The sequence below is a fragment of the Plectropomus leopardus genome, chromosome 7 (genome assembly GCF_008729295.1).
Source record: "Plectropomus leopardus isolate mb chromosome 7, YSFRI_Pleo_2.0, whole genome shotgun sequence".
In the NCBI taxonomy this organism is placed as follows: Eukaryota; Metazoa; Chordata; class Actinopteri; order Perciformes; family Serranidae; genus Plectropomus; species Plectropomus leopardus.
In genome coordinates this window covers 33,001,643-33,021,642 of record NC_056469.1, presented here as the reverse complement: position 1 = coordinate 33,021,642, position 20,000 = coordinate 33,001,643, and the positions used below count along the sequence as shown (strand labels likewise).

Sequence of the window (20,000 nt, the reverse complement as noted above, 5' to 3'; positions counted from 1 at the left end):
ACAGCCCTGATTGGAGAGGCGGTTAAAAAAGGAGGCTTTGACTTTATTTTTCTTACCAAAGAAACCCCAGACACCTTCTCACTTCTTGTATTTTTTACATTTAAGGCATTTAGCTCACACTCACACTCATCTGGATCGCCTCGAAGAGAGCAAAACAGTAGAATAAGCATCAACCTCTGGATCTCCAACATCCATCATCCCAACTCAAACAACCTCTGCAATCTGATATCTACTCCCGGTAGAGATTATCAGCAGCTTTTCATGAGGTGTTTTTGGTTCATACACAATTTTTTTCCTCAACTTGACTCTTAAACCTGTGAGGTGTTCTTCCCACGTGATGTGTTCAAGGACTATCAAAACTTTTAAAGTCCAACAATAACTTTGATACATTAAGTTTTTACAGTTTCTGGCTACAATAAATGTTGTAGTTTTGGCTATTTTTTTTGGCGGCCCCACAGGTTTGTGTTACCCTTATTGCGCCTGGCGTTCTGCTGCTCCGTGTGTGCCCAGAGTACGCCCTGGGCGCCAAGAGTGTGGTGCAGTCATTAACCATGCACGTTCTTAAATACTGAGGTGGACATGTACCCTGTATTCCCCTGAAATCTACAGCTATGCTGAGGTAACTGATCCAGTTAAAAAATTATTTAATTAGCTCTGATCACACTACAATCACAATCAGAAACAGGTTTGTCATTCGTGTTTGGTGCATAAAAATTGTTGAGAACATAAAGTGTAGAGGCAAGTACAATAAAATAAAAAGAACGTGTTTGTAAAAAAATTTTAAAAAATGATCAAATAAAGAAAAATGTCCAGCATGTCTGTTTTAAAAATGAAGAGCACTTTTGTGCAGGAATGTGCAAAAACTCAATGTTTAATGTGCATTGTGATGTAAGTGATATTATTATGCTTTATTTACACATGCAGAATTAACAAACAGAAAAAGTCAAAACAATGAACACACTGAGGTGGCCATCCACAAAGATCTACCTGACACCTTCCTTTAGGTAACTGGAGCTTAATCAAGAGAACCGTTGCTTGCAGTTTCATTATGGTTTATTGTTATTGTTGAACAGCTTCTTGTTATTCAAAGACAACTTTGAAATGAAGCTTTTGTTCTTTTTTATTATAAGACAAGACAGATAAAAACAGACATTTCTTTGGATTGCCAAAAGATGTAAAAAGTATCAAAACTGTATTGAGAATGAATATTTCTCTTTCAGCATTAGGTGAGTCATCCGCTAAAGGTAAAACAGTTAAACTTAACATCAGAATGAAATCAGAGGAGGTCGTGGTTATTGGGTTGGTGCGTTCCAGAGCTTTCCGCAGCAGATGATAAACCATTGGAGGATGGATCAGGTTGGGTTGCCAGATACTATCACCTAATCCCCCACTTCTCTCTCTCAACACATCACCTATTTTTTTCCAGCTTTTTTACCGACTCTGTCTTATGCTCCGTCTTTCTTTCCATCTCTACCTGCTTTTTTTATTCTGTCTCTCTCTCTCTGTCTCATTTTGTCTCATTTCTCCTCTGTCTCCTCCTCTGTCCTCCCATCTTATCAGTGAGTGTAGACAGACAGTGTTATCAGTATTGTGTGTGTTTTGACCACAGACAATAGTGGTTACTGTCTGTCTGTCTGCCTATCTGTCTATCAGACACTGGGAGCAGAGATGCTGATCACCTCCATCACTCGTCCGTCACATCGCTCTGTCTCCACCGTCTGCTGCTTGTTTACATGCTAAAGTGCCTCTCCATCTCTGTCTCTTTGAATTCATTTCATTCTCTTCTCTGGAATTAAATGCAGCAGGGTTAAACACCCTCTTTCTGCTGTAAAAACACATTCCAGAACAAGTTTAGCTTCTGTACTTTTTAGCAAACTTTCTCTGCACGTAAACCTGCAGTACTATTCCTGCTATGAAAGAAAGACTTCTTAGGGCTGCTTCCTTGTTTAACTCCCTGTTTGGTCATGTGATCGCAGCCTCTTAAAATATGTGGAATATTGCTGCCTTCACGAGCTCCACGGAAGTATCGAATCTACGAGTTACGAGCACATGAATGGCCCTCCAAAGTCGTAGTTACGAGTGGAAAATAGGGAAATTTCAATGATACCCGCGTTGCCAAGTTGTGATGTTTGCGGGATGTTTCAGGGCAGCAGAAATGGCTTTACTTTTAGTCGTTGCACATCTTAGTTTATGCATCTATTAGGTGCAGCAAGCAAGCAAACTTTGAACTATAAAGCATGCCAGGCGAGTATACTAACACTGACAACACCGTTATCTTAGAAGACGAGCTGCGACTTGATTTCACAAATATATAAACATGGCGGCAAAAGTCAATGTTTGTTTTCTGTGGGAAGAAACTAATAAATTTTTATATTAATACACATATTAAATATTCATTTTTGATTTTTGATTTGATTGATTTTTGTTAAGTGTAATATGGTATTAATGTTAACTGCTGTCCATGTAGAGTGACCTAGATTAAATATAAAAATCTTATATGATATATAAAATATATTTAATAAAAATAAAGTAATATGTAAAAATATAAATTCACTTTAAACAGCTTAAAACCTCTCGCTCAAATGCTTTTAGCATTAAAATGCTTCTTTGTATCTTCCATGTTGTTCCCAGTTTACCACCTCAAAGCACATGAACACAATGTGAAGAACGACTTCCCAACTCGGAAACTATGAAACTCTGACATCACATAAAAGCATCATACGTATGAATTTGGGTGCATTACTTTTTGTAGGAAAGCTTACATACAGTTTGTGAAAACAGCCTGGGCAGAACTTTTTTGGCTTCATGTGCCACTGAGCAACGGGTCCCGCCTCCAACGCTGTATCCTGTTCTCTTTATACATCCATGGTTTTGACATGAAAGGGTTGCTGCAGTGCAATGATGAAATCTTTCTAAGAACTGATTGTGGTGACGTCACAGAGTTTCTTGGAGGAAATCACTCAGCAGAGCTGGAGAGGTGACAGAGCGCTGATGATACACAGAACTTAGATTCTTCTTATTGCAAAATGAACGCAGCTGACCGAAGAGACAAACATGGACACAAGATGAAAAGACAGAGACGTGTTTCTGCTGAAGAACATCAGCTGTTCTCTGTTCTCTCTCTGTGTGTGTGTGTGTGTGTGTGTGTGTGTGTGTGTGTGTGTGTGTGTGTGTGCGCGTGTGTGTGCGTGTGTGTAGTCTGATAGTGTAAGCTCGTGTCTGACAATTTGTAGTGTTTACATTAACTCCCTGAAAGCCTTCATACGCCCGTGCAGTGTGTGTGTGTGTGTGTGTGTGTGTGTGTGTGTGTGTGTGTGTGTGTGTGTGTGTGTGTGTGTGTGTGTGTCTGCGTCTGCCTGCAGGTGTTTGGCAGCAGGATGTTCAACAGCTGAAAGTAACTTAAACTACACACATATTTAGATATTTGGACGTCAACACTCGAGTGCCTCTGCACGTGTGTGTGTGTGTGTGTGTGTGTGTGTGTGTGTGTGTGTGTGTGTGTGTGTGTGTGTGTCTGAAGGGATGTCAATGAGAGTGAGTGTGTTTGTGTGAGCACAAGTGTTTGCGTGTGTTTTACTGAGTAATAGTGTGTGTAAGGCTTCCCAGTGTGTGTACTCTGTGTGTATTTTGTGTGTGTGTGTGTGTGTGTGTGTGATCACAAGTGTTTGCGTATGTTTTACTGAGTAATAGCATGTGTAAGGTTTCCCTGTGTGTGTGTGTGTGTGTGTGTGTATTAGTCACCGTACACCAGGAAATGAGCTCTGTGATTCTAGCCGTCATTAAACTGAGATCCTAATTGGCTCTTTAATTAAGACACGGAAACACGGAGCCTTAACACACACACACACACACACACACACACACACTTGTATAACACATTAATTTGACCTCAGCATGAACCTTTCCACTGTTTTCTTTACTTCTTTCACTTCTCTCCTCCCCTCTGTTCCTTCAGTGAACCTCTCTCACTCCACATCTGTCTCTCTCTTTGCATCTGTTCTCGTACCTCACTGTCGCTCTCGTCTCTCTCAGCTCCTCATAATCACTTGATTTTTCTTTCCTGTCTTCTTCATCTCTCTCTCATTTCCTCGCCCGGCTCATCTTCCTCTTCCACTCTTCTCTCCATCCTCCGGAGAGTGAGGGATGTGTCCTTCTGCCACGTCGCTTTCTGCCAAACAGACTGCTGTCATTTTCCACTGACACAGATAGTACAACACTTTGTGTGTGTGTGTGTGTGTGTGTGTGTGTGTTATGGCTGCGTTTGCGTGTACGGCTTGGAGTTCATCCATGCTGCTTGCTGTGGCTAACTGAGCAGGAAACATCTAATCTGTCGGCTCTGCAGAGCACACACACACACACACACACACACACAGCTTTGTTTCCCGCATGTGTCATTTTATCCGAGGATAAAACTCTGGCACCGAATCATTTTGCAGCCATGTTGACTTTTACTACTTTACTACTTTACTTTCTGCCTGACAGGAGCTCATTAATGTTTTTTGGCTGCTCACTTTGTGTCTGTCACTGACTCCTCTCTGATATCTAAGCTGCTCTGACGACAAACATGTCAAACACTAGCTGTTTTCTGTCCGCTGCTGTCATGGTTCAGTGTTGCTGTGGCAAAAATTAAAATGTGCGCAACACAAGGAAAAAAGGAGCACCCTCTGAACCGCAGCTAAAAAACTTTTTCAGCAATGCACGAAAAAACTGATGGTCAGCACACATTAATGTCCTTTTTAGATGCTTTTAATTCTTGGCCTGTGACAGCAACACGACGAACGCGCTTCAACTAACAGTCTTGCTGCTAACTACGGTGGCCGACACAAAAACGTGATTGTCTCTATCACTAGTGTTTGGTTTGTCTGTTCTGGCCGACTGTAAAACATGATAGTTATGTAGTTATAAATGGCTCATTCTAAGGTAAAGAAAACACAACCACTCTTATTTTCAGGTGAATATACATTACAAAAACATGCTTATTATACTATATTCCATTTCTGCCAACATATCCCCCTAAATCCTGCACACTGGACCTTGAAACTGGTTATACATGCAAAAGTTTAAAGGCTTATTGGACCTTATAATAACGGTGCACAGCAGTTTGTAATACTATCACAAAAGATTTAGATTTTACGACTCTGGACAGTTCTTCCAGCAGCAATCATTTTATCCTCCGTCTAGACGGTCAGGAGGTTAACAGCAGAGCAATGACTTTATGTTACAAAGTAATCTTGTAGGAAGACTTTTCTCTGCATCCCTCTGAAACACAGTGATCACTGGGATAATCAGAAGGGTGTGTTTTTGACACTGCTTTTATTAGAACAAAATATGGTCTTTGTCTATAGTGACGTTTGGGCTGTTGGTTTAGATCTGGTAAAAAAACATGATTTTAGGTTAACGTTACAGTCAGTATTTTTTCTTAATCAAGTGCTTTTAGTTGCCTGTAGATAACCAAAAAAGCCTTATACGTGCTTTAGCTGCTACAAGTGGATTTTTTTTAGGAAAACAAATAAAAAATGTTGGCAGTGAACATTTTGCAGATGTGTTAAAGCAGGTCTGTCAAAACTTCTCTTCATTATATTGAATATATAGAAATAATCCAAGTGTGTTATGTTTCTTTTTTAACATGTTTCTATATCAAATTTCTATTCAATATACACAATTTTTGAAGACAGAGTTGGTTTCAGAGATTTTTGTTTGGAGAATATTGAATCAAATCAGTCTCAAAGTTATAAAAAGGAGCGATGGCTGCATCAGGAGTCAAACTGAGATCTTGTGTGGTTCCACACAGATCACCACAGACTTGTTATTAACGGTCTCATTTTATTGCAACTTTGATGCTCTTTGATGAAATGTTTTTGCAACCATTTGAGCCATGTGAGCAACAAATGTGAACACAAAGCAACAAACGTTTTCCCTCCATAAAGTATTCTGCTTTTTCTGATTTCTGATTGGTTATACAAGCCTCATGTTGTCGCTACCAAACCCCATGCAGTCAGTCAGCTAAAATTACTTCAGTTAAACCACAGCCTCGTGCACATGTGTGTACTCATTAATGCTTTACCATAGATATGGGTGTGTGTTATATTTGTTTGTGTTTTGCAGTTGATTTCTTGTGGCTTTGGAGCATGTGTGTGCACATCGTAGTGTATTTATGCATGTGCGTGTATTTATGTGTGGTTTGTGGCTGCAGGAAAAATATCAAATATTGGCTGTCATCACAAGCTGTTTGCTTCTGTGTTTTGGATGGATAGATAGATGGACAGACGGATGGGCGTAAAGAGAGGAAGAAAAGAATACTGTTAACCCTTTGAAAGAAAATTAGCTTAGTTTCTTCCAAAAAACAGGCCAAAAATTAGCAAGAAATTAATAAGACATTACAAGAAAATGTCTGGGGGAAAAAAAGTCAAGTAAAAAACAAACAGACAAAAAAAACAAGAAATTAAGACATTTTAGAGGACATTTTTCTCTTATTTTTATTGTTTCCATGTCACCTTCTACTTTTTTGGGGGGGGGGTGTTGAGATGCCGTGTGGCTGTAATGTAAACCAGGTTAGAGTGTGTAAAATACAGCGGGATGTCCCTTCTTGTTTGTTAAATAGTGTGACTTTACTGCGGACACATCAGGAGGTCGTAACCCCTTTAGCTTCTGCTGCAGGTTGTTTAAGGTCACCATCAGTTCAGCTGCTGGTGAACGCCTGTTTGCACGAGTTAGAAACCCATGTGCAAACGTATGGGTTCACGAATGTGCATTTTCTTATACCACCACTCCGTGTGTGTGTGTGTGTGTGTGTGTATGTGTCCAGGCTAAATGTGTCTTTGTGTTCTCTCAGCTGGCATCAATCAGAGTGTGTGTGGAGCTGAGCTGCTGCCAACAATGGAGCCCTTCACTGGACCTGGAGCCTTTTATCAATACACACACACACACACACACACACACACACACACACACACACACACACACACACACACTTTCAGAGACCTCGAGGGGAGGGTGGTCGGGGTTGTGTGTGTGCATTTTTAAGGCAATGAAGTTGGTGTGTGTGTGTGTGTGTGTGTGTGTGTGTTTTGCAGGGTAGAAATTTTGTATGAGGATATCAAGAATTCATGTTGTAGAAGTTGTGGATTGTTTTTTTAGCCTGTTTCAGATCATATTTCTGCCTTTGCGAGGACCAGTTTTATAGCTTCAGTCACGTTTTTGGAAATGGCAAATATTGCCTAAACAATGTCCAGTAGCTGTGTCACTTTTAGTATTGATACCAAAATGATTCTGTTTTTAACCCTTTGGAACATGCAAGGTGTGAGTAACACGGCATCCACTGACTCAGAGCTGGGGATTTTTAGAGGTTACCACGGAAACCAGGGGAAGTGATTGGGGGTTTGAGCTCTGACTGTTTACATGTTTGCATGCAGCTCTGAGAGCTGCTCGCTCTCATGGACCTGTACGTTTGTAGTTTAATGTTACACAAATCAAAAACGGCTTACTTTGGCAATTGCTGCACACACACACACACACACACACACACACACACACACACACACGCATTTCACTAAAGAGTCTTCCATCTCTGTTTTCGCAGTATCAGATGGCGAGCGCTGAATCCATTTGTCAAACAAACTGCTGGCGTACGTTTGCGCTCAGGCCTGCACATCACTCATTTATCTGAACACACACTCGTCCATTAGTCCCAGATTTGCTTTCACCTCTTCTTTTTGTCTTTGTCTGATCATCTCTCCTCCTTCATCTCCCGTTTCCCTCCTCCTCTTCCTCCTCCTCCTCCTCCTCGTCCGGCTTGTCCTTTCTTGTTCTGCTCGTCCCCATCCGTCTCGCTCTGTCATCACTCGTCCTCACCGCTCCTCTCATCTCCACTCCTCTGTTGTTGTAATGATGGAGGGATGGAGGGGTCAACCCCTGGCTGGAGGTCAGAGTTCACCTGGTCCCGAAACACCTCAGTCATGCGTTCGCTGGCTCTCTGCTGAACCGCTCTGAGCTGTGTGCTTCAGTAAAAAACTTAACCTCCGCTTGCGCTGCTTTTTTTCCCCCTCGTTTTCATTTCAAAGCGAGTATTCAGTTTCTGTTTGCTCTCCATGTTTCTGCAGTTTTTGGGAAAACATTCAGCGGGAGCATGAAAATGCTGCAGTTTGTAAGTGGAAGCCGACCAAATGTGCAGAGAGCAGTTTATTTAAACTCTCCTGTGTTTCGTCCTTTTAGTTTAGTTTATTTTTTCAGTTTTAAAGACGCAAATCTCTAATTAAACTGAACAGCCTGAAAATGGGATTGCCAGCTTTATTCAGAGAGCAGTCTGTTTGACCTCAAAACTACAAGAAACAACCCGAAAACTAATGATATTATAGTAGACGGACATGGATTCACTTCCTCCTTTTTGGAAACCAGTCTTAAAACAATGAGGTCAAGACCTTTGCTCAAATTCTTTATTGTTTATCATATTGTTTAAAAGTGTAAAAAAAAAACAATTTAAGGGAAAAAAACTGAATTAAAAATATTAATATTTATAATATTAAATATTAATATTTTAATTAAGTTTTCCCTTAAATTGTTTTTTAATATAACCATATTTAAGTCAATCCCTAGTATAAAAATTTATATATACTAGGGATTGACTTAAATATGTTTTTTCAGTACCGATATCAATAGTTCGCAGGTCGAATGAGACTGATAACCAATATTTGTAACCGGATATGCATTTACCATAAAAAAAATACAAATTTTTTTGTCAATATTAGGTTTTGGAATATAATAAACTCCAACACAGAAACTTTGTTTAAATTCCTTTAGTAAAAGGTTAAATAAAAAACTAAAACTTTCAACATCAAATACAGTTCACTGCAACTTTTTTTAGGTAAAAAATTTTAATTAAAAATGAAAAAATGAAAATTGCTCCTTGAGAGGTTTTACAAAGTTGACCATGCTGACACAGTCTTATTGCACTTTTTAATTGATGAATTTTTTTGGGGGCAATCATTATAATATATATAAACTGCATATAATCTACTAATCATTACATATCCATATGACAAAAATACCATTGAAAACAAGAAATAATTAATTTAATTGCGTTGTTTGATTTAATTGTGTATGTACAATATGTGTCTGATTTTGTTATAGATTACTGCTGACTATTTTTTACAAAAAAAACCTTCAAAAAGAGCCTTATAGAAATGAAAATTTGCCTTTTTCGAATGGCATAAAAAATGGCTGAAATTCAAGATTTTATGATGTGAAGAAATTTGAAGGTCTCATTTTCCATTTTACCCGTGTTGTTGGAAGGGCCCCCCACCTTAAAAAAACGCCTCAATGCATCTGTCCCCTCTTTTTGCATTTTAGCTCAACTTTGCTCAACGTTCCCGTAGCTTGTTGCCAGAGATTTTGACTCACTACATTACTCTCCTCACATTATTTTTCATTCCAAAGTGTGAAGAGTCGTGAGGTTTTAAATGGTAACAGCCGTGAACGCAGCGTTAAATTTTGGTCTCTGGTGACCACATGTTTGAAAAGCAGCATGTTTTGATGAAGCTATTTCGGTTTGGATTCAGACTAAAGTAAATGATAGTAAATCAGAAACCTGACAGATGAACTAATGACAGTAATGGAGGAGCTGCAGACTTGATGCTCCATAAAAGTGTTTTACTCAGGTTGTGCAGTCGACACTCAGGTCCTTCTGGGAACAAAACGGGACGTGTTGTCGAGACTCTCCAAGAACCAGATGATGATTCATGAGTAGTCAGATACTGCATTTTCAAATACTGGAAAACATATTTTGTTTGTAATATATTCAGTGATGAATGTGTCTTTTTTCTTATCAAACAAAGGGGACATTTTCAGAGCTTTTATGAGTCTTTAATCAGTGAAATGTCCTCGAGAGAAAGTTCATTTTCAAGGGATGAAGATGGTCAACACTAAATCTGCATCTTTAGTTTTTTTTTAAAACTTTGATTCTTGCTGCTGAGAAACACCTGTTTTATCGTGTTATTTCGAGTCTCAGAACAAAGTGGAACAAGGAGCAGAGAACCAGCTGTCGTCCTCCTGTTGTCAGAGCAGGGACTTTTCCCCCAGCTTTGAAAAACACACCAAGGAATTAGCATCTTTTACTTCCCCTGACAAACTAGTAAACGCTGATTCCACCAGCAGTGGTGTCGATGTTGTTACGTTTTTATGACGCTGTTTTTGTTCCGTCCTACGCGGCTCTAATATCCCTCCGAGTGTCGTAAGTATTTCAGAGGTGGAGCGTCCTGCTGCCCCTGATACTGTAGACTTGCTGAGATTGTCCCTATTTCATCATTTTATTGATGTTTCACCCACTTTGTTGTGCGTGCAGTCTACAGTCCAGCCTGGAACCGAGTAGAATGAATTGTGACCTTAAAAAAACAAACGTTTCAACATTGAATTTGAAGAATTGTGACACTCCATGATAGTGTCAGTTTTATAAAACCCACTGGGGACAAACTTTACCTATATTTTAATTTAAATTCATTACAGTTTTATATTTTTTTATTTCAGTTTTTATAGTGAGTTAATCATGCCTGGCCTAAACTCACTGTAAAGACAAAGAAATATTGGAAGTAATTTTTCTATTCTTGATCTCTTTCCCTTTTTATAAGATAAAATAAACAATTACCTTTTAAATTTTGATTGAAAATTATTTCACAATCAGTGTCTCATTTTCAGTTTGTTTAGTTTAAACAAGTAATCAGGAATCAATATTTAAAGATGCATCAAGTGGCTGTAAACAGACTTTTCACAGTTATTACCTAACTCCTCCCCACTTCAGGTGATAGCGCTGGCGGAGGCCGCGGAGGAGAACCGGGCGCAGCTGGAGGAGGCGTTCGTCCGTCTGCGGAGCGCCACAGCCACCTGCTGGTGCTACATGCTTGTCGCTGTGGCAGGGCCTGACCCCCGACCCAGACGGCCATCCTAGAGGCCACGCTGCTTGCCGCCCCGCTTGCTGCAGGACACACCACAGCTGGTACACGACCCACAACACACACACACACACACACACACACAACACACACACACACACACACACACACACTTACAGGAGGCCATTATAAATGTCAGTGTCCGTCCATCCATCTGCAGCTGGCTCAGTAAACACAAGCCACCGCTAAAACACACACTACTGAAAACCTTTAAAAATATCATTAAGTACTTTTGGTTCCCAAGGGATTCTCACACACACACACGCTCACACACACACGCACACACACACACACTACACACACAGGCACAAATATTCATTCACACACACACTCACTCTCCGAGACACAACATTCACCTGTCAGCTCTTGCGCTCTGCGTGTTTTCCTGAGGTACCTGTTTATGATTTAGACATTAACGTGGTGTGTGTGTCGTGTTGTGTGTGTGTGTGAGGTGTTTGTGTGTGTGTGTGTGTGTGCATGTGTGTGTGTGTGTGTGTGTGTGTGTGTGTGGTGTGTTCACAAAGACAATGCACAAACCAATACACACAGGAGGTCAAGGTCACAATGTGAATGGATGACATAATGCTCTTTAATGAGCCTCTGAATCACACTGTGAGCTTTGTGTGGTGTTGTGTGTGTGTGTGTGTGTGTGTGTGGTGTGTGTGTGTGTGTTTGTGTATATGTTTCATGTGCCTGTTTGTGTGAGTGTTTTGTATTTGTGTGTGTGTGTTTGCTGTGCAGGGACTCAGCACCATATAAGCAGTCGTGTTTGACAGGAGCTCCTCCATTCAGTCAGAGCACGAATGAATTTTTTTATGATTTTTCTCACCCCATAGAGGCTCTGAGTGTGTGTGTGTGTGTGTGGTGTTGTGTGTGTGGTGTGTGTGTGTGTGTGTGTGTGTGTTGTGTGTGTGTGTTAGTTTTTTCCCATAGCTCTATGATCAAATCCCTTCAACCTCTTATTACCACTAAGTCTATTTCCAGCCCCGCACACACACACACACACACACACACACACACACACACTAACACACAAACATTTGCGTCTCATAAACAACAGCACATAAGCACCTTTTTTACAGTACACACACACAAACACACACACACACACACAGATTGTGGACAGAAATAGGTTTAGAGGGTCACTTGATGAGCCTCAGGGGACAGCGTACATGTGTACCTAAGTGTGTATGTGTGTGTATTATTTTTAAAGGGATTAATGGCATTAAGTGAATTTGCAGTAATCAGGGTCACGTCCACAACATTAAAACAAACAGGTGCTCTGATGAGCTATTTTCAGAAAACACAACACAGCGCCATGACTACACGCCGAGAGAGCGGCTGACACAGTTTTATTCAAACCTGTCAGCACTTTTTTTAGCATTAAAAAAAGTCATTAAAAAAGTGGTATTACCATCACCACCATACATTTCTCTATTTTCTTCTCTCTCACTCCATGTATACCATCTACCTGAAAGTATGTTTGAATAGAGAATGATATGTCCAAAGAAAATTTCCCAAGAAAGGCGGGTGCCTGCTCTGGCGCCGAGGACTAACTAGTTAACTAGTATTTATAGCAGTAGCTATCAGACTAAGTACATGTACAAATTTACTAGATGTGATAAAAGAATGATAATGTTGCTCAATGTTTAGAAAAAAACTTGCAAGCTATCAAAATGCTCATTTAGCTCAATAAACTTTGGTCCGGCCAGAGGAGAGGACTGAGTTTAGGTCTTTCATGTTGATTTCCAGATGATCTCCATATACTTTAAATGGGAAATTTGGCTTGTTTTTGTGTGATTTTCATATGAAACGCTCAGCAGTTCTCTAAGAAAAGTCGTAGCAAACCATTCTCAATTATTCTGCATGTTTTGATGTTTTTTGTTTTTTTTTTGTATGTGCTGCAAACGCAGCAGGAAGAGGAGGGTGCCAAAGTTTTATGGAAGAAGAATGAATAAAAACAGCTACTGTTTTTAGATTGCAGCATTCAAAAGTAGGAGACAAACTGAAGAGAGACACGTCTCCACGTTACGGGTAAAAATCAGGAAATCCTGTAACTCCAGAGAAAATGCAGTAATAATCCCCATTTTCTCCTCCGCTTTCTCTCCATCCCATCATTCACGGACACTTATCTCCTCTGCATGAAACACTGAAATATGTAAGAGAAGAGCAGCTGACCTCAGACCTATATGTCATCTGTCACATTAGCCCAGATTATGTGATTATCCAGTTGAGCTACAAAGTGCAAAGAACTTGAAAAATCTCAAAAATGTGTGGCTGCCCGTCAGAAAACAAGGTGAGGTTTTTCCTCTCTGCCCAGAAACATGATTTAGACAAGAGGAGTTCCTCTGACAGCAGCTAAGTGCAGCCAGGACTCTATCTGGAGGACAGACGCAGAAATGCGAAGAATCAGAGGGTCGGGAGAGGAGGAATTCCTCCTAAAAGAGTTGGAAGAAGGAGGGAAAGGAGGAGGAGTGGTGGAGGAAATGCATCCGTGTGGCATCGAACTAAACGTCTCATTTAGTTGCAGCCAACCAGAACACCTCCTCCTCCTTCTCCTCCTCATCTTGCATTCCTTCTCTCTCTTTTTACTCCCTCTTGGTCCTCCTCCTCTTCCTCTGCTCTCAATACTTGTGCTTCTCTTGCTCTTTTTTACCTCCTCCTGCTTCCAACCACACTTTTTCATCAGCCTTCTTGACAGCTTCGGCTCCATCCTCCTCTTCCTCACCTCTACTTCGCCTCCTGCATCTTTTTTTCCTCACTTTTCTTCCCTGTATCTTGTTTCTCTCCCTTTCCCTTCTCTGTTTACCGTCCATTCCTCTTTTTTTGTCTCAACCTCATTAAATCTGAGCAAATTGGCTTGATTGGGAATAAGGTAAAATAAATAATAATAGAAATAAAAGAAGAATTTAAAAAAAAACAAGAAATTTGTAAAAATCACATAAGGAAATTACCTGAAAATTAGTTTAAAAAAATAACAATAATAAAAAGAGACAGATAAAAAAGAAAATAATCCCCAAAGTGCTGCAAATTCACACAAATTTTTTTTTTAAATGTTTAAAAACAACAATAATAATAAAAATGATTTAAGAAATAAAACGGAAATCATTTGGAAGAGTGCTTTACATTTTTAATAATTCCATCATTTAATTTTAAATATGTAATTATGAATATTAGCTGTGGATAAGCTAAGCTTCTCCCTAGCTTTTTTTCCCTTAAATTCTTGCAGTGTGTTGACTTACCAAGTTGCTCATTGCCTTTTTTATATTTTTTAAAGGAATTGTTTGCTGACAGGGATTTGAATATGTGTGAAAGGTGTCTGAAAGCAGCACAAGAAAAGTGATGTCACTCCAGATTTCAAAAGGTTAATTCTCTCTCTCATGCTGCATGCTTTTCTCTCCCTGTATCTTTTTTCTCCTCCTCTTCTTCCTCTTTCTCTGAGCCTCCCTCCCTCGCTCCTCGTCGCTCCCTCTCCCTCGTCTCCTTCCTCTGTCGGTCAGTCAGCTCTCGAGCAGAGTTGCTGACGCTGTCTGTCTGCCTGCTATTCTTGCATGACCCCCACATTCTCCCGCCCTTTGTGTACTTTACCAGAATCCATCACACAGCCGTACAGCCCGCCTTGCACCGACTTCCTGCGCACTTTAACCAGAAATGTCTGTACAGTACCTGAAAATGTTTCTTTAGGCTTGAACCGCTGCAGAACTATTTACAGTGCTGTAAAGTGCATTTTCAGGGAAAAAAAAGTTCTGTGCAGCTCGGACTCAGATGTTTCTTTGAGCTTTACGCTGAAATAAAGAACCATTGAAGACAGAATGAAATGTTTCCAATCAGCAGGATTGACAGATTTTTTTCTGAGCCACACAGGGTCATTATTGTGTTTCGCCAGGTGTCGTTTTTATATGAAACATGTCAGAGGGATTTTTTAGTTTGGTTCCATATGACTGGTACTCCAACTTTACAAGAACTTCCTCTCAGCCCAGCCCAGTATCCTGAAAAATAATGTCCATATTGGACCGTTCTGCCACTTCAGCTGTGTTCAGACTGACTGTAGCTCTGCATGAAAAAGGCAGCCCCATCATTCATCTGAATGTCTGGCAGTGCAGCAGGGGTGCCCACACAGACATCTTCGCCAAAATAACGCAGGGCCAATGCCACATCCGACGAGGTGCTGCGTTAGTCAATCAAATGCATGAAAGCACGCATCAGTACAATTACACTGTATTTCTACGGGTAACCTCATGATCATTCAAACAAAAAATAACTTTCTAGAGTTGTAAAATGCTGTCTGAATTTTACAGACTATTATGCAAGTGCCTAGGGATGACTCCAGTGCGTGATTGAACCGTGATTTCAGGCCTGCCCAAAATATCCTGGACACAGAAGTGGTGAAAAACAGTTTAACAGTCTAACTACTCAGTTCAGGGCCACACAGCCTCCTTTCTTATTTTCAGCAAGTATTTTCTAAAATGCAAGATGCGCTTACAAGTAAATCTCTGATTCTACTTTACCAAGACTTTATTAAAGTAAAGTAATTAATCAATCAATAATACGACATCCTTTATCTCCCCCAACTGTTTCAAACCATCTTATTTCACCAAATCACTACTGGCTTCTTTCTGAACAAATTTTAAAGCTTATATTGATGCATATAAGAACATTCTGATCTAAGAAAATGACTTTCTTTAATGCTTTTCAATAATATTCATATAATAAAGTTGATATATATTGCAAAAGCTGAACTTTATGTTGTAGATGTTAGTAACACAGAATGATAAGGTTATTAAATTTCCTCATAATTTGAATTTAACTCATTCCACTGCACTTAAAATCTCCCTACATGCAGTTGCTGACCGTTCAAAACAGCTGTTTCTTTAGACCCCATTAGGACTTGTGATTGTCTCTAAGTAAGCATTTACAGTAATTGGTGGCATTTAAAGTTGATTACACCCAGAAGTTGAACAGTGAAAGAAAATGTAACTGTTGCATGTTGATCTGTGCCAAATCCAGCTTTTCGGATATTTTTTTTTTCAGAAACAGGAATCCGCTGATTTCTGGGGGAAGTGATTGTGAGGAGGATTTTCTTTCCCTGGAGACTGACTGTACAACATTGTTCTCACAGAACCATAAGTCCGGCTTCTCAAATGACTTTCCCAGTCATGATGAGGATGTCAGGACTGAGGGATTGCTGTCTGAACCTTTTCCCGTCTCTTTGGGAGTCCTCCAAGGCTGTGTGCTGGGCCCGGGAACGTTTTATCCACGGCCATCCAGTAATGTTGCAATCACACCTGGGATTTCCCTCACGTCCAACCTAATATTCCTGATGCAGTTTGTAGACTGTTCAAGGACCAAAAATTTAAAGACTAATTTAAAGAAAAAATGATTTACCACGTACATTTTTAAACAACAACAGTAAAACATTGAAGTTACAGGTGGATCAGTTACAGATAGTAAAAGACAAGAATACACAATTATGTGTTAGCAATTTAACTGAGAACTGATCCTCGGAAACTTTCCAGGTAATTGTCTTTAAAGTAAGGCTTGTCAGCGTTAACACATAAGTAGTGATGTGATTAAGGTTGGTACACACCAATTTTTTTTTTTTAATCATGTAAATCACCAGCCGACATTTATGTCTTTAAGAGGCTGAGTTTTAAAGCTAGACCTTTTAAATACCCCCTAGAATGAAATTTTAGGCCAATTTCGAGGCAAAAGTCGGAAGGATATAATGCAAAATCTGTGTTGATTTTTAGCCCTAGAAATAATTATTTACCGAGAAAAGTATTAGTTCGAATTTATTTAACATTTTAGTAACACAACTGGGGCTGTCAGTATCAATGCATTAATCCCGACGTAGATGACATCCATAATTTACCGGATGATTTAATTGCATTAATCGCCAGCTGATGTTTCCTTCTTGAGTGAGTGATGATACTGATATCTGAAACCAGAAGACCTGAGACCATGTCACGCTAGCTTCTCAGGAAGGAGGTTAAAGAATGCTCCAAAGTTAGGCCAAATTTTTGTAATGGAAAAAACGCCATCGTCACAGTGATGCAGGCTCTTCACTCCTGGACATTATTCAGAAAATAAAGCTGTTAAATAAGCCCAAAATAAAGCCCAAAATTGATCTTGAAATGGTGAAAAATAAAGAAGACGTAGAGAAAGATTTCACTTTAAAAAAGTATTGCGTGTGCATTAACTCAGAGTCTTCACTCTTTAAAAGCAGAATGTTTCCACAAACGTCTGTCGTCTTCAAAGATGAGTGCATAAAACAATCCCTCTCTTGTTTCTGGCTTCAGGAAACAAACTTGTCTCCAGTTTCAGCATCAGTGGGAACTTTGTCTTAATTTATCGCTCTGGCCTCGCTCCAAACCCGCTCCACTCCACCTTTCTTTGCTTCCTTTCTTCTTGTTCTGGAGGATGAATGTCCGCCATTTAGGTCTAAAGACATTTAATTTTCCTCTGCAGCATGTGGAACGTATGTGTCAGCGCGTGCATGACCACCGAGTTTCCACAGAAACCTGCAGTTATGTTGGTATTTGATAACCTGGTGAGGTATTGTGGTAAGAATAGGTCATCCACATCCCAGCGCTCATCCTCTTCCTCCTCCTTCTCTCTCATTTTCTTTCCTTCCAGACTCTCCCCCTCGTTCTCCTCCTCCCTCACGGTCACATCTTTCCTCTATTGTTATATGTGCTCCTCCGTCGTCTCTCCACTCATCTTTTTTCTGTCTGCCCACCTCTCTGTTATCATCTCATCTCCTTGACCTTCCAAAACTCTCTCTCTCTCTCTCTCTGTGTCTCCGTCTGTGTCTCTCTCGCTCTCTCTCTCTCTCTCTCTCTCTGTGTCTCTGTCTGTGTCTCTCTCTCTCTCTCTCTCTCTCTCTCTCTCTCTCTCTGTGTCTCTGTCTGTGTCTCTCTGTCATCATCATTACAGGGTTGATTACCTGTCATTATGGCTCATTAGGGGCCTATCAGCATGGCGGCAGGTGGGTAGAGGAGGGGGGGGCGGGGAGGCGAAGAGGGAAGAGTGGGAGGCTACCTGTCAACACACGCACACACACACACACACACACACACACACACACACACACACACACACACATACACACATACACACAAACTCGGACTCACCCATCCAAAGTCATCCATTCAGGCAGGTTCAGGGGTTTGCACTACAAGATAGAAGATAAGTAGCTCTGTCTGTTTGTGTGTGTGTGTGTGTGTGTCTGTGTGTCTGTGTCTGTGTGTCTGTGTCTGTGTGTCTGTGTCTGTGTGTGTGTGTGTGTGTGTGTGTGTGTGTGTGATTTTTTTTTTCCTTGCTAAAACTTTATCAATTGATTTTATAGGTAGAGATGATGATGACTGATGTTGTTTTTGATGTTGTTCTGTCCAAGTGAAGACAAATTTCCACTACACTGGACAATAATGATTAACTGTGCTGTTGCGTTTAAGTTTTTTGTCCTTCTGAAAATCTGTTGTTTCTACAGCATCGGGCCAGTTTTGTCCTTGTAACGTAAAATTTGATTCATCTAGATGAAAATCGAGGACAAATGCTGCCTGCAACAATAGAGCTGACCGTATTTGTGTGTTTGCATGTATGTGTGTGTGTGTGTGTGTGTGTGTGTTACTCTGTTTTGATTTTGCGTGTTTTATTATTTTGTTGCTCTTTTGTAAATGTCAAGAACATCGTTAAAGCATCAAGATTGAAGGTCAACAACTGTTGATTTAATCTTTTCTGCCTTCTCTTCATCTTCTCTTCATCTTCTCTTCCTCCACCCTTACTTTTCCTTTTCCTCCTCCTATTCCTTGTTTCCCTTTTGGTTCTTCTTCTATGTCCTAGGCAGCGTTCAGCCCCGACAAAACGCAGCAAAACGCTGTTTCAAACAGAAACTTTCGAATGTTGAACACCTTGTTGTCTTACCCAGATGCACTGCCTTTTAATCCTGCCGGGTTTTGTAGGCTTTATCAGCACAGGAAAATTTACGTCTACATTACCAAAGCAAGTGTGAAATAATAACAAAAAATATATGTACAATAAGTAAAGATCTACCAGAATTAGGAATATATTGGGTACTCCTCTGTCACAATGCAAGTATTGACATGACACGGTGTGCAACATCAAAAGGCATCTTTTGAGTGTGTGTGTGTGTAATAATTGTGAACGTGTGTAATAATTGTGAAAATGGCCAGACAGAACCAGACGTGACGTTATTTTACGCTGGTGGGCGTCAAGACGACACCTGTCACATCCACATTATATGCACACGGGCGACATCACTTGAGAGCGTTGACACAGCCTTGTACCACCTTTTAAGATAAGGAAAGAAAAATTGAAATAGTGACACTATTAAGGTTCCTCTGCATCTTTCCACTCCATATTAACCGTCCCTTGTACTCCCCTCTGCTTCTTCTGTCTCCTCAGGGCTGGGAGGAAAGCTGCGACGCCGCCGTCTCGCACCTCCTGCGGAGCTGCCTCTCACGGAGCCCGAAGGACCAGGCCACTTCTCTGGCCCAGGCGGGGGGCCCTGTGCTGGGTCTGCCCAGCGACACCACCCGCCTCAAGAAACACATCACCCTGATGTGCGAACGCATCGGCAAGGGAGGCCGCCTCACCCTGGCCTCTGAGGCCAACGTGCAGGTCCCGGTCCAGGTCCAGAACCTGGCTGCTCCCGGTGAGTCAGGGGAGGGGGACGAGAAAGGGAGAGGGAGATGAGAGAGGTGAGGGATGGGTGAGACAGGGGGCAAAGCAGAGTGGAGGATGGGCTCAGGCAGAGGCTGACACAGTATCACGATGTTGTTTTTCTGTGCATCAGAAACCACAGTTTGCATCCCACGACCTTTTCACAAGCATTTAAACATAAAGTTTCATCATATCCGCCACCAAATGTCACACATATGTGACGCATCTGTGGTTTGCAGAAACATATAATGCCAACATTTATTCTGGTGCTTTGGTTGTTCTAAAACAAAGTCAGTGTTCGTTTCTTTACACCATTATTTCATGCCTTAACCAATCTGTTTTAGAGTCCTAAACTCAGTCCTGTTGTTGCAAATCACA

The 20,000-nt window shown here is 40.7% G+C and overlaps 1 protein-coding gene across 1 annotated transcript in view; it reads left to right on the top strand.

Moving 5' to 3' along the window:
* bbs9 (Bardet-Biedl syndrome 9) overlaps window positions 1-20,000 on the top strand; it is a 178,965-nt gene that overhangs the window by 90,416 nt on the left and 68,549 nt on the right. The window contains 4 exon segments of the mRNA XM_042489984.1: window positions 10,790-10,867; window positions 10,870-10,959; window positions 10,961-10,984; window positions 19,365-19,614. Coding sequence (XP_042345918.1) covers window positions 10,790-10,867; window positions 10,870-10,959; window positions 10,961-10,984; window positions 19,365-19,614 — 442 coding nt within the window.